This window comes from Maniola hyperantus, chromosome 19 (assembly GCF_902806685.2).
Source record: "Maniola hyperantus chromosome 19, iAphHyp1.2, whole genome shotgun sequence".
Lineage (NCBI taxonomy): Eukaryota > Metazoa > Arthropoda > Insecta > Lepidoptera > Nymphalidae > Maniola > Maniola hyperantus.
The window spans coordinates 9,001,985-9,019,518 of record NC_048554.1 but is presented as its reverse complement, the minus strand read 5'-3'; the positions used below and the strand labels follow the sequence as shown (position 1 = coordinate 9,019,518).

General features: G+C 37.6%; 1 protein-coding gene across 2 annotated transcripts in view; it reads left to right on the top strand.

Annotated features, from left to right (window-relative positions):
- LOC117991033 (runt-related transcription factor 3-like) overlaps positions 1 to 17,534 on the top strand; it is a 48,161-nt gene that overhangs the window by 16,849 nt on the left and 13,778 nt on the right. The window contains exon 4 of one of the 2 annotated variants that reach the window (XM_069504951.1): positions 6,581 to 6,598. The exons of the other annotated variant lie outside the window; for it this stretch is intronic. Coding sequence (XP_069361052.1) covers positions 6,581 to 6,598 — 18 coding nt within the window. The remainder of the gene's footprint in view (positions 1 to 6,580; positions 6,599 to 17,534) is intronic. 2 annotated transcript variants of the gene reach the window in all.

Below are 17,534 nucleotides of genomic sequence, written 5' to 3'. Positions count from 1 at the left end.
GCATACCCCCGACGGTATCCACGTCCTCTACCTGCATTAGAGTTACCTACTCGCCTGCTAGTTGATATCGTTGCAACGACGGGTTGTGCCGGGATCGACCTACCGTATTGTCTATCTCTATACGTTCTACCTGACGCGACCCGCGCAATACCTTTCGATTTCTCGCTAATGTTTTGTTCAAGACTTCGTAAGAAATTTATACCATCCATTATGGTCACCTCGCCCTGTCGTGTAAACCACAAGCGTTGCATGTCTATCGGAAAATGTCTCATGATGGAGTTAACTAAATCTCTTTCACTGAATGCGATTGTTAGTGATTGCATTGACTCAGCATAATTTGCGAAATGTTCCGACATAGACATCCCAGACTCACTAGTATAAGTCGCATTAATCAGTTTATACCTAACTGACTCCTGGATTTGTTCCGTCCAGTAAACGCGTCTAAAATCCGTTTCAAAATCGGTGAAAGTTACCCAATTTTTTTGAGTAAAGATCCATGACCTTTCGTGCATGACCCGTAATGCACCCTAACGCGATGTCTACCCCCCGATCAGACCCATTTACTGCCTTAATATATCTATTCAACTTCTTCAAAAAAGTTATAGGATTGGTCAACGGTTTACCATCAAAGTTAGGTTTATTTATAGATGGTTGTACCACATAGACGTTTCTTGTCTCAGTGGATGACGCGTTAGGCGCGTTCGAACCTGAGCTGGTAGATTCTTGCCTATCTAGACTACAATTATCCGATACATTGTTAGCCTCGCTCGATAGAACACTCGTATTATCTACTAATGCTAGGGTTTGCAATTTTTTTTTCAAATTCGCCTAATTTTTTCAAAATCAACTCTAAAGTCGAGTTGGTTACGGTCTCATTTCGCGTATCCGTTCCTATCTCGCCGAGCTCCGATGTTTGGCTAGTGGACGGTCCGGTTTCTACGAATGTCCCTACCTGGACTTGGGTTTGTGAGACCTCTGGTTTTTTCCTAGTATTACGTTTTACCTTGCTTGGCGGCATAACTATTTGTTATTATATTCTCTTTAAAATTGCTCTACTGTTGCCCGGTGGTTCCGTTACTCCGACAAAGTTCGGTTTGTCCGTTTACTCACGCCTACTTTGTTAGTAGTTAGGTAAGTTGAGTACAGTGTTTACGCTTGGAGTTGGCGAAGTTACAGATGTAATAATAATCTTAAGTATAGATAAAGCTTAGTCTAGGGTTAAGCAAGGAAACAGGTTCCTGGGTACCGCCGCTCCTTAATGATCCTGTAATAGATACATCTTATATAAGATATGCAGCTTCTTTATGCTCCCCCTATATCCTAGGATAGCTTGTAAATGTTATAATACATTATAATTAAAATGACAAGTACACCAGCTTGTTGGAAATTCCTGTAAATTGTACATTTCTAAGCATAATCATTATATATGTAATAACATGCAATCTGTATTTCGTCTCTCCATATGTTGTTTGCAAATGGTCCCTACTGTTTCTACGTTGTGTATATCATATATATATATTTTTTTTTCTTTTTATTTATATCCAGTCGTATCGTTATTTCGAGTACGTATCTGGATCCTGGTCTTGCGGTACCATTTTCTGTGGTGGCCCGGATGCGTGATCGTCAAATTTTCTTTTCAAACAATAAAATGGAAGGACATGTACTTCGTTCAAAGTTAATCAAGTGGCTAATCAATCTAGTCAGTATGATAGATAGTAACTAAATCCCCTTTTTCGTAAAATAATAGGTCGGTGCTCGGTAGTGTACCGGTCATGTCACAGTACAATAACAGTGAGCGAATGCATTCAGGTACCTTGGCGGTACTTTCCTTTGTGAATTCGTTAGAATTCCTTTTCAAAATAGCTGGGTTCCTGGGGTAAACAGTGGTTGGCTTTTTTCGTCCCGTCCCATTATAGGTACTCGCGATGTTATTTAATGAATTTTGCCAATTAGATCTCGCGCAAGCGTAAGACTAAGGCTGATCGAACAAGTATGAAATTAGGGTTTTCCGAAACGGGATGAGGGAGATAATTTTGCCGCCCAAGTGCTAGACTAGAAATTCTAGTCTCTAGCCCATTCTAACCATCGTCCCGTAGCATTGAGATTATCCCTACGCTGTTAAAACAGCCTTGATATCAAGTTATGGGGGCTGCACAGAGTTGGTCCTTTTATCACGCTGAGAAGCGGTTATATCCTCGACTGACAACTAGTGCCAGGAGCTAACTATGTGGGCTTAGAGCCCGCCCCATGTACCATGGATTTTGATATATATAAATTGTTATGGTATGGTTTTTGACTTGGCCAAGTCAGGTCGAACCAACTCATTCGTGCTGGGGAGGGCGTGTTTGGTATGCCCAGACGATGCCGCTAGCGGTTGCCCATCAGGAACAGCCAAGCTATGATAGTCGAACCCAAAGGTAAGACGATATGTATATATATATGTTGTCACTATACCAAATGCCATTCGCCCCGTTATGTACTTAGACTCAGATGAAAAGTATGTTTACTTAGCACTTTCAACTCATTGAAGTCCCCAACAGCAGCTAGATCCTCCTCTCGTTTCAATGTCGTTGTATCGTACTAAAGCTAGCAATTTAAATTATGTGCTAGTACAGTATTTGCAAACGGTAGCTTACTAAGGTGATAGCATTCTATCTTGTCTAGATTAAGATATCTACAGAGACCTATTCCTGTATTAACTAGCTATGGAAGGTATTGGAAATAGCTCTTTATCCTCGGGTTAGTATGAGGTTAAGTTCATCAATAATTCTAAGAAAGAAATGAACCTTGTGTGGCAAAGAGGTAGTTAGTTCCTCTCGTCTATTGTTTCACACTGTCTATTGTCTCTATAATGCTAGGTAGGGTAACTCATTTCACGAAAGCGTCAAGCGGTAAGGGCTCATATCACATAGGTAGGTAGTAATAATATTATTACATTGAGCTATAATTTAATCTCTTGTTTGACTCAGACCATAGATCGATGTAGCCCCTTATCTCTTGACCTCTTTTGAAAAACCAGACTAATATTATAATAAATGAAAGAGGTTGGTTAATTCAAAATCTATTTATTGTACTTTACTTTGTTAAATGTATTAGTCAAATCTCTGATGGAGCAAAACTCTACTCTGACCACTGGAAGAAAAGTCCTTTATGTTTCTTTTCCCAGTGGTCGGGCACTCTATTCAAAAGCCATGCTATATTTTCAAGGGAAAAATAGAATGCCCTGACCAAAAAACCCTTGGGCTGATGTTATATACACTTTTTATATTTAAATTACAATTATGTACATTAATCTTAGAAGTACAGTCTATAAGCTACAGTCCTACGAACCTTTTACATATGGAGACACGAAATACAGACAACATGTGTTATTACAGCGAACATAATAATCATATCCGAGGACATCGTAAAAGCAACCTATCTTGGCTTTCACAAATTTAACATTTCTATGTTAAGTATTTTCGGATCGCGGCTAGGTCTGTAACCACTAACCCATTGGGTGCACTTGACCCATGCTTCCTTGAACATTATACAAGCCAGCAGTATTAAGAAGATTAGAAATAAGCTCAGACAAATTTGATCTAAGCCATTCCAGACTTGTAGAGGTAATTTATTATCCATGTCGATAGTATACTCGCTTCTATTACTTTGAAAATCACGTTCTATATTTAATTCCGGCAAGCAATTATATGTTGTAATTTTAAGAGATCCTCGGATATTACATAATAAGACAGTTTAAGTTGTACATTACCCATAGACTGGAAAGTGTAGACCGTCTTGTTTAACACTGGCTTTAATTAATTTCCACTTATCGACTTTATACAGATATTAAGGATAAAAGGTACCCGGACAAACTCGTTAAACAAAGAGATTTTAAGGAAGGAAGGCCGCTCGGAAACGTAGAGCTTCGTCGTGGCACTCCCGCGTCACACGTCACACTTCTGTCCCCTTTGCGAGGTTGATTCGAACTGTCCTGTGCGACTCCTGCGCTCCCCCTTGCCTGTCGTCTCCCCCGCTTCCGAGTTTGTCCCCTCTCGCTTCCTCCAAACTATCGCCTTCTCTGTCAACAAAAATCACTCGGCAGAAAAAAATCTCTAGTTGCAATGGTAAAATCTGAACCACATCTGTTTCGCATTTTCGTACCCTCGAGCGTAAAAACTGTATTCAGAACTATCGCTTTATGGCGCCTTGCCTATTATTTATTGCTATGAGAACGACTCACTTTGGTCGTTTCTTATTTTTTGTTTGTCCGCGTATAGAGTACTAAAAATGTTTTTTGTTCATTAGGATTTCTAGAAGGCGGCGAAAAGAAAAAAAAAAAAAAGTTATTGCCGACAGCATTATACGAATGCCTTTCTAGGAACTCAGTAAAATAATAAAATAATGTTTCTATTTTGGCGATGCCGAGAAGGTGCCTACAACAACCTCAAGTGTAGACGTCGCAATATCGACTTATGTTGAAGGCAATTGACAGGGTTATTTCTATCCATGGATTACTTGAATTACAGGACGGTTTTAGATCTTTTCTAAAGTTATACACTGTTTAGATGTTTAGATGTTTAAATAAAGGTAGGATATTTTATATAAGTACAAAAGATTATTCTAAAGTTTGAAGTAAGTAATATGTTTTTTTTTCTTTATAATTGTAGGGTTAGATATTTGTTATGTACCGTACCTATACAGTAATCAGTACCTACTCAGCGTTATGTACAGTTATCAACCCAAATTCACATAATGTCCTTAGCACAGGTCCCTATAAACTTATAGCTTTTTATAAGCCATATATTATAAGACCTTAAAACTCCGGGCTCATAAAATCCTGCGTTTTCGCTTTGTAAGTAACGATCTAAATAAATCCGTTATCTAAGAATCCAATAATTGTTATTGAAATACGCAAAAATTCCATAATTTGACCTCACTTTACTTATTGTTTAAAACATTGAACAAAGGTGTTTTAAATAACCCAAGTCAAACATTAAAATATTTTCAACCGAATACCTAACACCAAAAAAGAGCAATATATTCACCCCATAACGTTTCCACTCTCGCAAAAATCAATGCCGAAAACATATTAAATATTTCATACACCGTACATATATCTGAATGTTTACGATAATGCAGACATCTACTCATAAAAAGCGCCCTCCTCTAGAGAGCGTACTCAAAACAAAGCTTCGCCTCTGCTGCTGAATATTTCAACAGGTCTTCTCCTTGTTGGAATATTAAGTCAATGGGGGTAATTGATCTGTGAAGATCTACTGCATTAGGACCGTAGCATCAAAGTCGCTTTATAACGCCATTACTTTAATAGGCCAAGAGCTCATCACAATGACATGTTATAACAATGTATTTTATAAGTACACTTAACATATATGAGTGAACATAAATAATATAGCTACGAGATTTCATTTGGCTAGTTAAAAAGAAAAAACATTTTTTTAGCGGTCTACGATCAAAAGGAATCGTTAGATGACGTATTTGATACAAACTTCTGAAGACATTGAAAAGCCTACTTTGAATCTTATTAGGTAGGTAGTAAGTATTATTTAACATCCAGATCATCCAGATGCTTGTATACAGCTTTTCTGCCATCTTTGTCAAAACTAACTAGGTACAGTACGAGGCAGAAAGTAACGCAGATAGACCTTTAGAAGGAGATTTGTAGAGCATTGTCTACAAAACAGAGACAACGCTCTATAAAGCCGAAAAGTCATTCTAAAGGTCGATGTACATTACTGTCTGCAGCGTACTGTACTTAGTGTATTACACGCAGTTGACAGAAATAATATGGTAGATTGCACCCACAGTAAGCCTACCTATACTAAAATCATGTATTTATTTATTACTGTACAGTCCACAGAGTTATATCAATGTGCGTACAGCCTATTAGATCAAGGATAATTGCCCGTTTTACTTAATGCGCACAAAGGTTTAACAAACTTAAGTCTAGTCTAGTACTTTGGACTGACACCGCACTTATAGAACTTCGCAATTAAGTGTCGCCTTACCGTGTGGAAACGATACTTATAGCATTTAACCCTTCATTGGTTGAGAAAGGCACGCAATCTCTATGCCTTCTTGGCTCCTACAACGACGAGTATAACTTTATTTGAAACTAGCTGATGCCCGCGACTTCGATCGCGTGGAATTAGTTTTTTTTAAAAATCCCATAGGAACTCTTTGATTTTTCGGGATAAAGTAGCCTATAATATCACTCTCCAGGTCTTTAACTATACCCATGCAAAAAATCACGTCAATCCGTTACTCCTTTGCGACGTAATTGAAGAACGAACCAACAAACCAATAAACCAATAAACTAACAAACAAACACACTTTCGCATTTGTAACTTTTGCTTCAGGTTTTGCCAGCGTGATATTCCGGTCCTGTTCTCGTTCTTTAGTAGACCGAAGCATGTTTTCATTCTGCAAACATTTTACATATCTAATTCTCTATGTCCCATTTTTTGAATTTCGCAACGCGCGCATAGAGAGGTGAAAAATAATACTTTGAAGTTATTGTCTATTTTTATACTATTTGTCTCTGGTTGTGCATTTAATAATATTTAAATTTTTGTTTAAGGCCTAGCCGGAACACGTAGTAAGCAACTTTTATTATTATTAACCCATACCGTCCATTGCTTTTTAATAGGCGCCCGGCATAACAAAGGTAGAGTGGTCATTAGCTGTGGCCGCAACCAACCCCGATTCTATACCTATCTAACATGGAAATCATAGAGTTCGAGACCTCATTAAGTGAGAAAAAAGCTAGAACATTATTTACATTAAACGCTTAGCTCTTATCACTTATGGCAAACATATTCCATCAAAACGTTACTTTCTGGTGCATTTGGATATAGATAGTAATATTTTCTATATACTACCTACTACTAAAACTATATAATACTACTAAACCTTAAAGTAATTTTCAAGTAAAAAACTAGCTACCAGAGTTAAGTAATCTGCCAAACTACTTAGTATGGAGGATTCAGGTGAAAAATCCACACTAGAGCCGTTCATATAAAATGAAAGATTTACGAGTAAGTACATAAATAAATAAAAAATTGCACAGTGGCTTCAAAAATTAGAATCCCAAGCGTTAATTTGTAACCAAGGTAAAAAAAAGCGAAAATTCGATTCAACGCTCTGTCAGGGAGATATGGTATATTTCCTATTTGCAAATCTGTACCATGCTACCAATAACTCGCAACTCAGTTATACTATTTACATTTCGTCTTGTCAACATATAAGTTATTACGCAAGGGGGGTTTCGCGAAACTATTTCCATTCAATACTCAAACAAACAGAGCGCATGTAAAACTTAAATGTTTAGGGGTAAAATGGGGTAAAACGGAACACGAACTGTAAACTCACATATTCAAATAGTAGGGGGGAGCTAACGAAGCGGGCAGGAAGAAACATCAACAGTCGAGGGAGGCATGTCATGTCACTTAGATCTTATTTGTAACTTTGTGTGAAATTGGAATAGATATGGTATCTATGTAATAATATTATTAAGTTTTTTCTTTTAATTTTAGTGCAATTCTGTTGGATAATGTTTGCACAGCTCCTCTTTTTTCCGCACCAGTGGACAGACAGCCATAGATATCAGATTTATATTTTCGTGTGTCGTATTCAAATATAGCATTTTAAAGGTTTTTTGCCAAACTGACTGACTGTTCTACGATCATGACGATAATGTGACGTCATCAATATGACCAAACAATAAAACCATGATAGGTACAGATAAAAGTTCAGAAAATATTCAGGTAAAACACTCTTAACTTCAAAGGGTGTTTTAAATAGGAGCACATACCTTTACATAGGTTTGTATTTTTAGGCGGCAACTTTGTAAGAAAACGCTTAATCGGTTTTTGTAAATAAATATTGCAGGTTCAAAAATGGTAGGTACGCCTACTAGCTTTCTAGTTGGTCCTATAAGTACATAAAACACCGACTTAGTTAGTTATTTAAGACAGTAAGTAATTATTCACACAAAGATGTTATTTTTTATTGTTTGTCTGTTTAACCGGGATCGATTTCCCTTGTAAAACCAGAACACATTTCCTAACTCTCCGGCAAGCAGAGATAACTCATTAACATTTCCTTAAACAAACAAAAGCTTTGGCCGGCGTCTGTAAAAACCAATATAGCCCTAAACGGGAAAGTGGAAAAGAAGTTAAGAGGTGTCTATTTGTCACGTTCCTTCGTGAATAACGTTCTGCTTTCCAATTAAGGGTAAGCGCTCTCTTTGTTTATCTTAAATTGCGAGAAAATCTCACTCAAATTATCGGGCAAGAGGACGAAGGGGGATCGGGAACACAACTTCTGTTACTCCGGATAAAAAAGTTGCCTGATGCTGACGGACAGGGCGCGGGGAATTTTTAATAAGCGAAAAATTTAATGAGGGTACCCGAACAATTTTTGCTCGGTTTTACCGTGTCAGCTCTATTTAAGTGTAAGAGAAGTTCCGCTAAAAGAGGGTGGAAGTGAGATATTTGTTTTCGTACAGTATTGTTAGTTATTGTTACTTCTAATGGGTCTTTGAGTATGAAATGGCTCTAATCGTTATACCTGTGCAGTTTATATTATGTATTATAATAATTTAAATGTAAATTATTGTTTTGAAGTTTGGAAACGTTTTGGTTACTTAAACTCTAGATTTAATAGTTAATTAGTATTTATTACGCAAATGTAAAAATATTTTACCCAATTGGTATATTGTTAAATAAAAGTTTTGGTTATATTTTCATAAAACTACTAAATATTTACCGAGAATTTCGAAATCTAAATACTAGTAATAGTTGTGTACCTAATTAAATTAGCTATAGATAGGTACGTTATAAATACGATATAAATAGAATATATTTATTAGGTACATTTAATCAGGATATTTTCAGTGCTAGGTAAGGATATAGGTACATGGGTAAAGGTAGATGAGATTCCCTTATTATGTCCCCCGCAATAAGAGCCCAATTTACTGCACCAGTAGTCAAGAGGCGACATCTGCTAATCGATTGATTGACCCCACTTTAGAGCGATCGTCGATAAAAAATACCCTAGGGCCGTGTGTCCCCGCATTCCCCACGCTTAGCTTTTTTAAATTCAGCCAAGATTTTCTTATACACGGATGAATTTGATCGAAGATCATAAATTAGTAGGTAAGTATAGTACGCGCAGGGGGGGGGGGGACGTTCCCTCCCCGATTGCCATCTCAACCTGTCGCGTACTTCACTTCATTTTTAAAGCTCTAATTTTAAAGTAGGTAGGTACCTATAAACCATCTAAATATTCGTTGCAGTAGTACGAAAACTCGTTCGAGGATTTTTAAAGTTTATACAAGGAATTAGTAATTTTTTAACATTAAACATTGTGTTTACTAACTGCAATAAAAGCATTAACGTAAGTTATCATACCAACTTATAATATTTTTTAATAGTTTTTCATTTAATTATCAGTACCTACCTTGTTTATCTGAATAACTAACTTTTCCCTGCGACTTCATACGCAATATATATTGTATAGTCCATAGCACTCGGGAATAATGTAGAGCCTATCTATACAATGGTCCTTCGAACCAGATCCAACTAACAAACTGCCGTTTAAGATGGCGCGGGCGTAGTGTTACAAAAGGGTCACAACTCACACAGTATTCTCGTCACATTCGAGCGTCATACATAGATAACTTGTGTTCACTATTGTTCTGTTGGCACCTGAAAGAGGCTTGTTAGTTAAACATCGCACACAATAGACCCCTCCAATTCCTTCCCCACTAAAACTACCATAAAGCTACTTTTTATAGGATTTTTCTCATAATAACGAATCCTTTTGCGCGATTGTGGTAGAATGACAGCTACAATATCACGATCACAATAATTGATGCTCTCTCACTACCTATTATTGGCTACAATGCATTGTGTCAACAAGAATTGCATAAATTCAGCAAATCAGAGCAATTGAGATTGTAATAATGGTTAGCTAGCGGTGACATGAAATCTTCACATTAAGCATCCCAGTTGAATCATACTTAGGTACTAAACTACTCATGGTGATTGCTCGAAGTAATATGTGTTTCAATTTTTTATGGTTTCATGATGCAATGGTTTTATTATTAACTTTCTATTTAAAAGGAACTGAATTACTAACTTAATAATTTCTAAAAACTGCTCATTTTAAAATTAATTTTATTAGCTTATACATGTAGATTTTCCTTAGAGGAAGGAAGGATTTTCAGATAAATATTGCACATCAAACTTTAGAAATAGATTTCGGCTTTCAGCGTTGTCTCTGTCACTCATATCTATGTGACGTTTCGTCGGTCTCAACTACATTTCCTTTCCTTTTCTATCCTGCCAGCTATTACACAAATAATGCCCACGTGGAATGGTGCCAAGAATCCTGGCTGCTAGTCCGAGTTAAACAGCGAGGTTGATTATTTACGCAAACAATAAGTGATTTAAAAGAGACAAAATATTGCTTTTATTTTATCGACAGAAATAAATATCAAAATATGACAGGTGAGATTGTGTATGTGTATAAATTATGATATTCGTTAATTTTTTTTATTTTTGAAATAAGAAGATTAAAATATAGAGCCACGAACAGGACAATCCTAGAACTCCCGTTGTCATGGCAGCCCTAGCCACCCTTAAAGGTGGAAAATTATTTTTGTATAAGAGCTGCGGAAAAAGATCTCGGCCTCACCTTTCCTTATTAACTGGAGAGGCCCCTTTGATGCACTGCATGGTTGCCCTTAACGGCTAATGGTTTTAAATTTGCCTTGTTATTTAGAATGGAATGGGAATATTATAAATTAGGGAACGAGTTTTAGATTGCGCGCATCGCTTGTAGGGTATAATGATAATTAATGGTATGCGAATGGTGTACAATGTAACGTATAGCCTTTTAGAGATATCAATTATTTTAAGCTGTAGTTTTGGGTAACCCACGAGTACACCCGTAGTTACATGAGCTAAACACTCTATCTGGAAAGTTGACAAAAGTAGTATTCCGGTAGAGGTATTTAATCAGAATAGCATATCTCAGAAAAAAAAGTGTCTATTTAAAAGCACTGCTTTAGATAAATACAAGCACCATGATACGACTTTATAGGAACAAGGTACGCATAGTCTTCATACAAAAATAACATAGTAAGTACAAAGTTTGTTTTTGCATGCGTTTTTTTGAGTTCTTAAAAACCATACGAGGAAGGTAGCTTTAGTAGTTCTGATTTTGTACTTATTAATTTTTTTGACCTAATAGGTACGTAAAACTTAATTACTTGACCTTCACGGTTAATTGTATGGTTTCGTTATTAAAATTAAATCCGTCGTTCAAAAGTGAATTCAGAACATAGAGTGGGATCGATGCTCGAGGTCACAAGCGAACTCGGGATGAGTCAGCAAATTCATATTCCCAACTAAAATAAAAAATGCAAAATAGCTCAGTCCAAATTAAGGTTTGCATTTATTTCAATTTTTATTAATTTAAACGAGACGGTATCCCGTGATGAGGAGGGAATGCGATCTTCTCGCGGAGCGCCCGACAGAAAGGGAGATCAGATTTCCTTTGGCCGTCTTTTGCAAGTTCTCTTTTCCGTTTTTAATTATTGAACCACTCATTCCTAATTATTATTATTAGCGCAGGGGAGTGGTGAAAATTGAGGGTCTTTTCCAAGCAATATTGACCGCTCGGCTTGAGGTGCGTCTCTGGGGGAGGTTTTTAATTGTACACGCTTTTGACTTTTCTCTTGTTCTTTTGAGTCGCTTCAATAAACCTGAATTTTACGATGTCTCGCTCGTAGACGGCCGCCCTTTTATTGCTTGGGTTTCTTTACTTGTTTATTTGTATCAGCGAATATTTTAGTGTGAAATTATGTTTTCGTTTTTTTGCAAAGTTGTTTTGCTTATAGGTACTTACTTAGCCTGATTGAAGTAGATATGTGAATACTTGAACTTTTGTACTTTTCTTGATATAGTGTGTTTTCAGCAGGTCTGACTTACCTAAGACTAACGACACCATAGGAGGAAGAATGCCTGAAATGATTAATATGAACTATTTAAAATTTCCAGTTATTACGTCACAATATGGCGGAAATTACTTCCTATTAACCCGGACAATCAAAGTTCCCACTGAATTATTAAAACATAGGCAGGTAAATCCACGCGACACGATTATCAGCTTGTACCCAATATAGTAATGTGCTAAACATTCGCATTAATCAATAAGCCATGATATTTTAATAGATCGGCACGGCTCGCATTTATAAAGGCGCGCACATAACATGCTCGCCCGCAGCCAATCCGCTAATGTCCCTAAAGCGTATCGGGCCGCATTACGTATTTTATATCCAAATTGCTCGTCTCTAAGCTGAAAATCCCCAGTAAGCCATGAAACCGAGATCAAAGGAGCTGGCTGCCATTACGATTGTGGCTCATTTTTTATTTAGCCGTCGGAACTCTTATCTTAACGCCCCCCGCCTACTTTATGACGTTATAAAGCTGATTTTTAATCTAACGGGGACTGGGAAATTGCATATTGAGTTCGGATCTGATTTCGCAGTTTTTTTGTACTTAATTTGAATTTTTTTCAAACGACTTGAAATAAAGGAAGAGGTAGATAGGTACTCAATTTGAAATAGATATAAGTAAAATAATCACAAAAAGACTTTCGTCTCCCAGCCGTAAGGATATTAATACCCACGGATGAAGTCGTGGATAAAAGCTATTCTCAAATAAACATCCAGGAAACAGCACCAACAATCAACATCAAACCTTTCCCATACTTCGCACTATTTCCCCGTTACTCGAGTCGCGTTTCTATCAAAGTGTCGTAGCATATAGTGAAAGCGCACTTCATAAATCATTTAAGTTATTCGTAAAAAGACTTTCGCCTCCCCGCTGTAACCATATTGCAGAATTATGGATGATTTATGCTAACACATGTCGACCACGTACGAGGTGCAGACGAGGCACGGATTCAAATCATCACGAATATTTTATATGAAGCAGTTCAAGCTTCACCTTCTGGCGTCCGTGCACGGACATGGTACGTTGAAGCATAAACTGCTACTTTCAAGTAAAATCTAGTCTTAAATAAACATTACAGGAAACAGCACTAATGATCAACATCTTGACCTTTCCCATACTTTTTGCACCATTTCCCCGTTTCTCGAGTCGCGTTTGTATCAAAGGGTCGTAGCATAGAGTGAAAGCGCACTTCATAAATCATTTAAGTTATTCATAAAAAGACTTTCGTCTCCCCGCCGTGAACATATTGCAGCGTGCACGTGCGACAAGCTTCATAAACTGCGAATATTGATCCCGAGGGGGCGCCACTCTTCATAAAAATATTGTTTGCACCGAATAACACGATCAAAACATTTTGTAGGCAAACACATCTCATTTTATTGATTTTATCTCGTAGATATTTTTTTAAAGAAGAACTATTTTGTTTCTATTCGTAAGTTGGCTCAGAATAGTATTAGAAATCACGTCATGCATTGCCAGACAGTATGGTGGCAACCCCCTGCCAGACACTTTTAAAGTTTAATAAATTATATTCCCACGACACTATAGGTACTATGTGTCTCGCAATATGCATGACGTGATTTCTAATGCTGGCTCTCTTTCTCTTTTTTTTCAAGTACTTTTGAAACGTCAAATTCATCTACCACTGGTTCGAAATGCCTTTCCTACCGAGAAGAACCAGCAAGAAATTCGGCAGTTGCTCTTTTCAAAGATTTGATGTAGGTACTATTAATATTATGCCATATACTTATAAAAAAGTACCTAATTATTATAGTCCCGCGCATGGCTGGAACGAGCTGCAGGTCAAATCCACGCTCTTTTATCATTTACATAATCTTCGATTGTGTTATATGCTTTTTTCAAGAGCATACTTTTAATAGATTTTTTTAACTTTGTAAGTATAAAGGTATGTGCTTATGTTTTCACACAAAAAAAAGTTAGGGATTTATTAATAATACTTAACTACGTAAATTCAGTTTTATGGACTTTGACGTAGGTACCTACCGTTAAAATTGATATCCTACTGAAAACAAAACACGTAAAACGCGCTTTTGGCGCATGAGTAGATTGCTGCGCGCCGCTCGCGCCGCCCTCGCCTCGCCAAATTAAATAAAGCTTATTTTGAGTTCTTAACAAGAAAAACGCCGCGCCCCAGTTCTGCCGGTGTGTCTTGCGCCTTATGCAGTCAAATATACGATATGGATAAACCTCTACATGTAAAATATAGTCTTGTTTTGCGTAGAGACATAAGGAAATTTTTTCTCATCTCAAGTTGGCGAATTTATATCCGTTTTATGAAAATAAGCGGGAGGCCACTCATTTCGGGTTCGGGGAGGGGTGGTGTTTACGTCCTAGTACCTACGTTGCTTTTATTTCTTCGGAGGTGGCTGAATTCTAGACAAGTCTGTTCGTATGTTTCTACTTTTATAACTATATATAGTCTAACTATAACTAGTCAATTATTGTCCCAGTGTAGAGTATAGTCCGCGACAGGTTGAGATGGCAATCGGGGCATGAGGTGGGGGGACTCTCCGCACACCCGCACGTCACCCGCACCGGGTTATCGCGAGGACTGTGCGGGTGTGCGGGCCGTTCGCTCCTCGATTACCATCTCGAACTGTCTCGTTCTATACATTCGAATACTAAGTATACCCTGTACCTATACTATTTGCCCTATCACTATGTCACTTCAGCTTCGCTTTGCTTTGGTTCTTCTACGGAGCTCATATTTTCCGATTTGATCATCGTGATTAGAGAAACTCCCTTTCTTCGTCATTCGCTGTCCAGTGACTGCGTTCTGTAAAACCTATAGATACACTTAATGAAAGCTGTAGTTTAAATGTATTTCACAGTAGGTAATTCATGTATCATCGGTATTAGCAAGCCAGATAGTCAAGCTATAAACACGACCATTGTAATCTAACACGTCAATACCACAAATTTTACGTACTAAATGGCATAGTCAGTATCAGTCCACCGCTTATGAAGCCTGGATTGCGACCATGAATTTCACCAGAATTACCATTAGGTATGTGTCGATATGGCAGCGATTGTTCAAACGCTTGCCGCCGTGTTTGTGGCCGCTCTGTGGTGGATGTGTTACGATGGCAATTCCACTGCGTCATTGCTCCTGTATCCGATACTCATTACCTTAATTTTGCGTCAATAATTCCCCTACAATACATACATTACTCCTTATACAACACTACAAGTGAACTTGACAATAACCAATCCGGCAATGGATGCATACAATGCGCGGTCGGTTGACTCTATTATTGTAGCGATACAATTTCTAAACACTTGTTAAGTGATAGGTCGAACCACGGTATCGGTTGAGTATCATTTACCTAGATTGTGATGAAACGAAATGGTAAATGGGAGAGTAATTTTGAATGTTCGGTTTTCTGGTTATGTTATCAACGTAAATATCGACCACACAAAATTTCAATAAGAAGTCTTTTCGATCTGTACATACTTAACACTGACAATCATTGGTACGAAATATGTTACAAATCTAGGCCTTGATGCAAAAAATTTGAAGCTGAAAATCGCCATTTTAAGCATTTAAAATACATGATGGCATATTACTAAATACTGAAATATTTGATCAGCCTAGTGGAAATTGTTGCCCTTGATTGTATTATTAAGACTAATCCATAAGGAAACTTTACAAGACTATGACGTATTTAAGGTAAAAAAAACCGGCCAAGTGCGAGTCAGACTCGCGCACCGAGGGTTCGTACTCGGGTATTTTTTTCAACATTTTGCACGATAAATCAAAAACTATTACGCATAAAAATCTGTTTTAGAATGCACAGGTAAATCCCTTTTCTATAAGATACCCTTGGTATATTAATCTTACTATGAAATTTGAAAATTTGTTCATGAACACATTTTAATTTTTTATTGTGATGTAACCACAAACTCTAGGTTTTCGAATTCTTTCCTTTACTTGTGCTGTAAGACCTACCTACCTGCCAAATTTCATGATTCTACGCCAACAGGACGTACCCAACAGGTTTTCTTGACAGACATGACTGGCAGACGGACAGATGGACAGACGAACAGACGGACAGACTGACAGACGGACAGACAGACAGACAACGAAGTGATCCTATAAGGGTTCCTTTTTCCTTTTGAGGTAGGTACGGAACCCTATAAATCAGTTAATTTTATTCGAACAATTTGATGCTTTCCAATTCTTAGGTAAAGATTCAATGTGCTTTTATAGCCTTTTACATTTTTTCGAGGATTTTCTTCGCTAAAGCTTCGCAGGGTCGTGCCGGCACGCGCATTGCGGGGTGACAGCCACAAATCAACGGCGGCTGTTGACGATTTCTTGCGTTCTCTCGGCGCGTTCTTTGGATTACTGAGGAAAATGTCCATTTGTTTTAAATTCCCTACATTTCCGAATTCTGTAATAGGCAGGTTCTAACTTGGTAAATAAAATATTAGTCTAATATGAGTTTACATTTGATAGCGCGTTCCCATTATAACCCAGAGTTATGTAGTTAGGCGTAGTTATATGTTAACCAGAGTACAAAATATTCCTTAACCTCTGAATCTGATATATTTTATGTTAAAGATATACACATGGAAATGACATCACCAATCTTCAATTTTTAGAAGTCAGTCAGAAATTGTTTTGGCTGAGTTATTTAATTAATGATTATTAGATGTACCTACATAGGTAACCGTAGTCAATACGACTATATAGAGTGTCAATAGAAATCAAACCTATGGCGAACAAATTACTAACGTTGAAGTCTGAAACGCAGATTAAAATTATCATGTGTGAACTGTAGAGATGATCTTCTGCTTCTTATCCTTTATCCCACGCTATGTGGGGTCGGCACAACATGTCTTTATTCCAGACATGTTGTAACTGATTTGGCATGATGTTTTTCAGCCGGCCGCCTGCCTGACGTCAAACCTTCTTGGGAATGCATCGAACCGTCACCATACGGCGTATCCCTTAGTCGCCTTTTACGACATCCACGGGAGGATATGGAATGATCACATTCTTAAACTGGGAATGCATGGTCTAGATAAGAGAGATATTCTAAATTAAAACCGAGTGTATTCTAAACTAGCTGATGCCCGCGACTTCGTCGGCGTGGATTTACGTTTTTCAAAATCCCGCGGGAACTCTTTGATTTTCCGGGATAAAAAGTAGCCTATGTCTTAATCCAGGGTATCTCCATTCCAAATTTTAGCAAAATCCGTCCAGTAGTTTTTGCGTGAAGGAGTAACAAACATACACACACACACACACACACACACACACACACACACACACGTATTCAAACTTTCGCCTTTATAATATTATATAGTGTGATGTGATTTTCAAATTCACTTAAAAAGTGTATGATACCTAGTTCGCGCAACTTTAATTTAGAACACCGAATCGCAAGACGTCGGGCGAGTTTCCATCCTTATGTCGTCGACATTCCATCTACACGCACGAAACGTTTTGCGTCATCATTCCTCATACGTATGGCTAAGGTT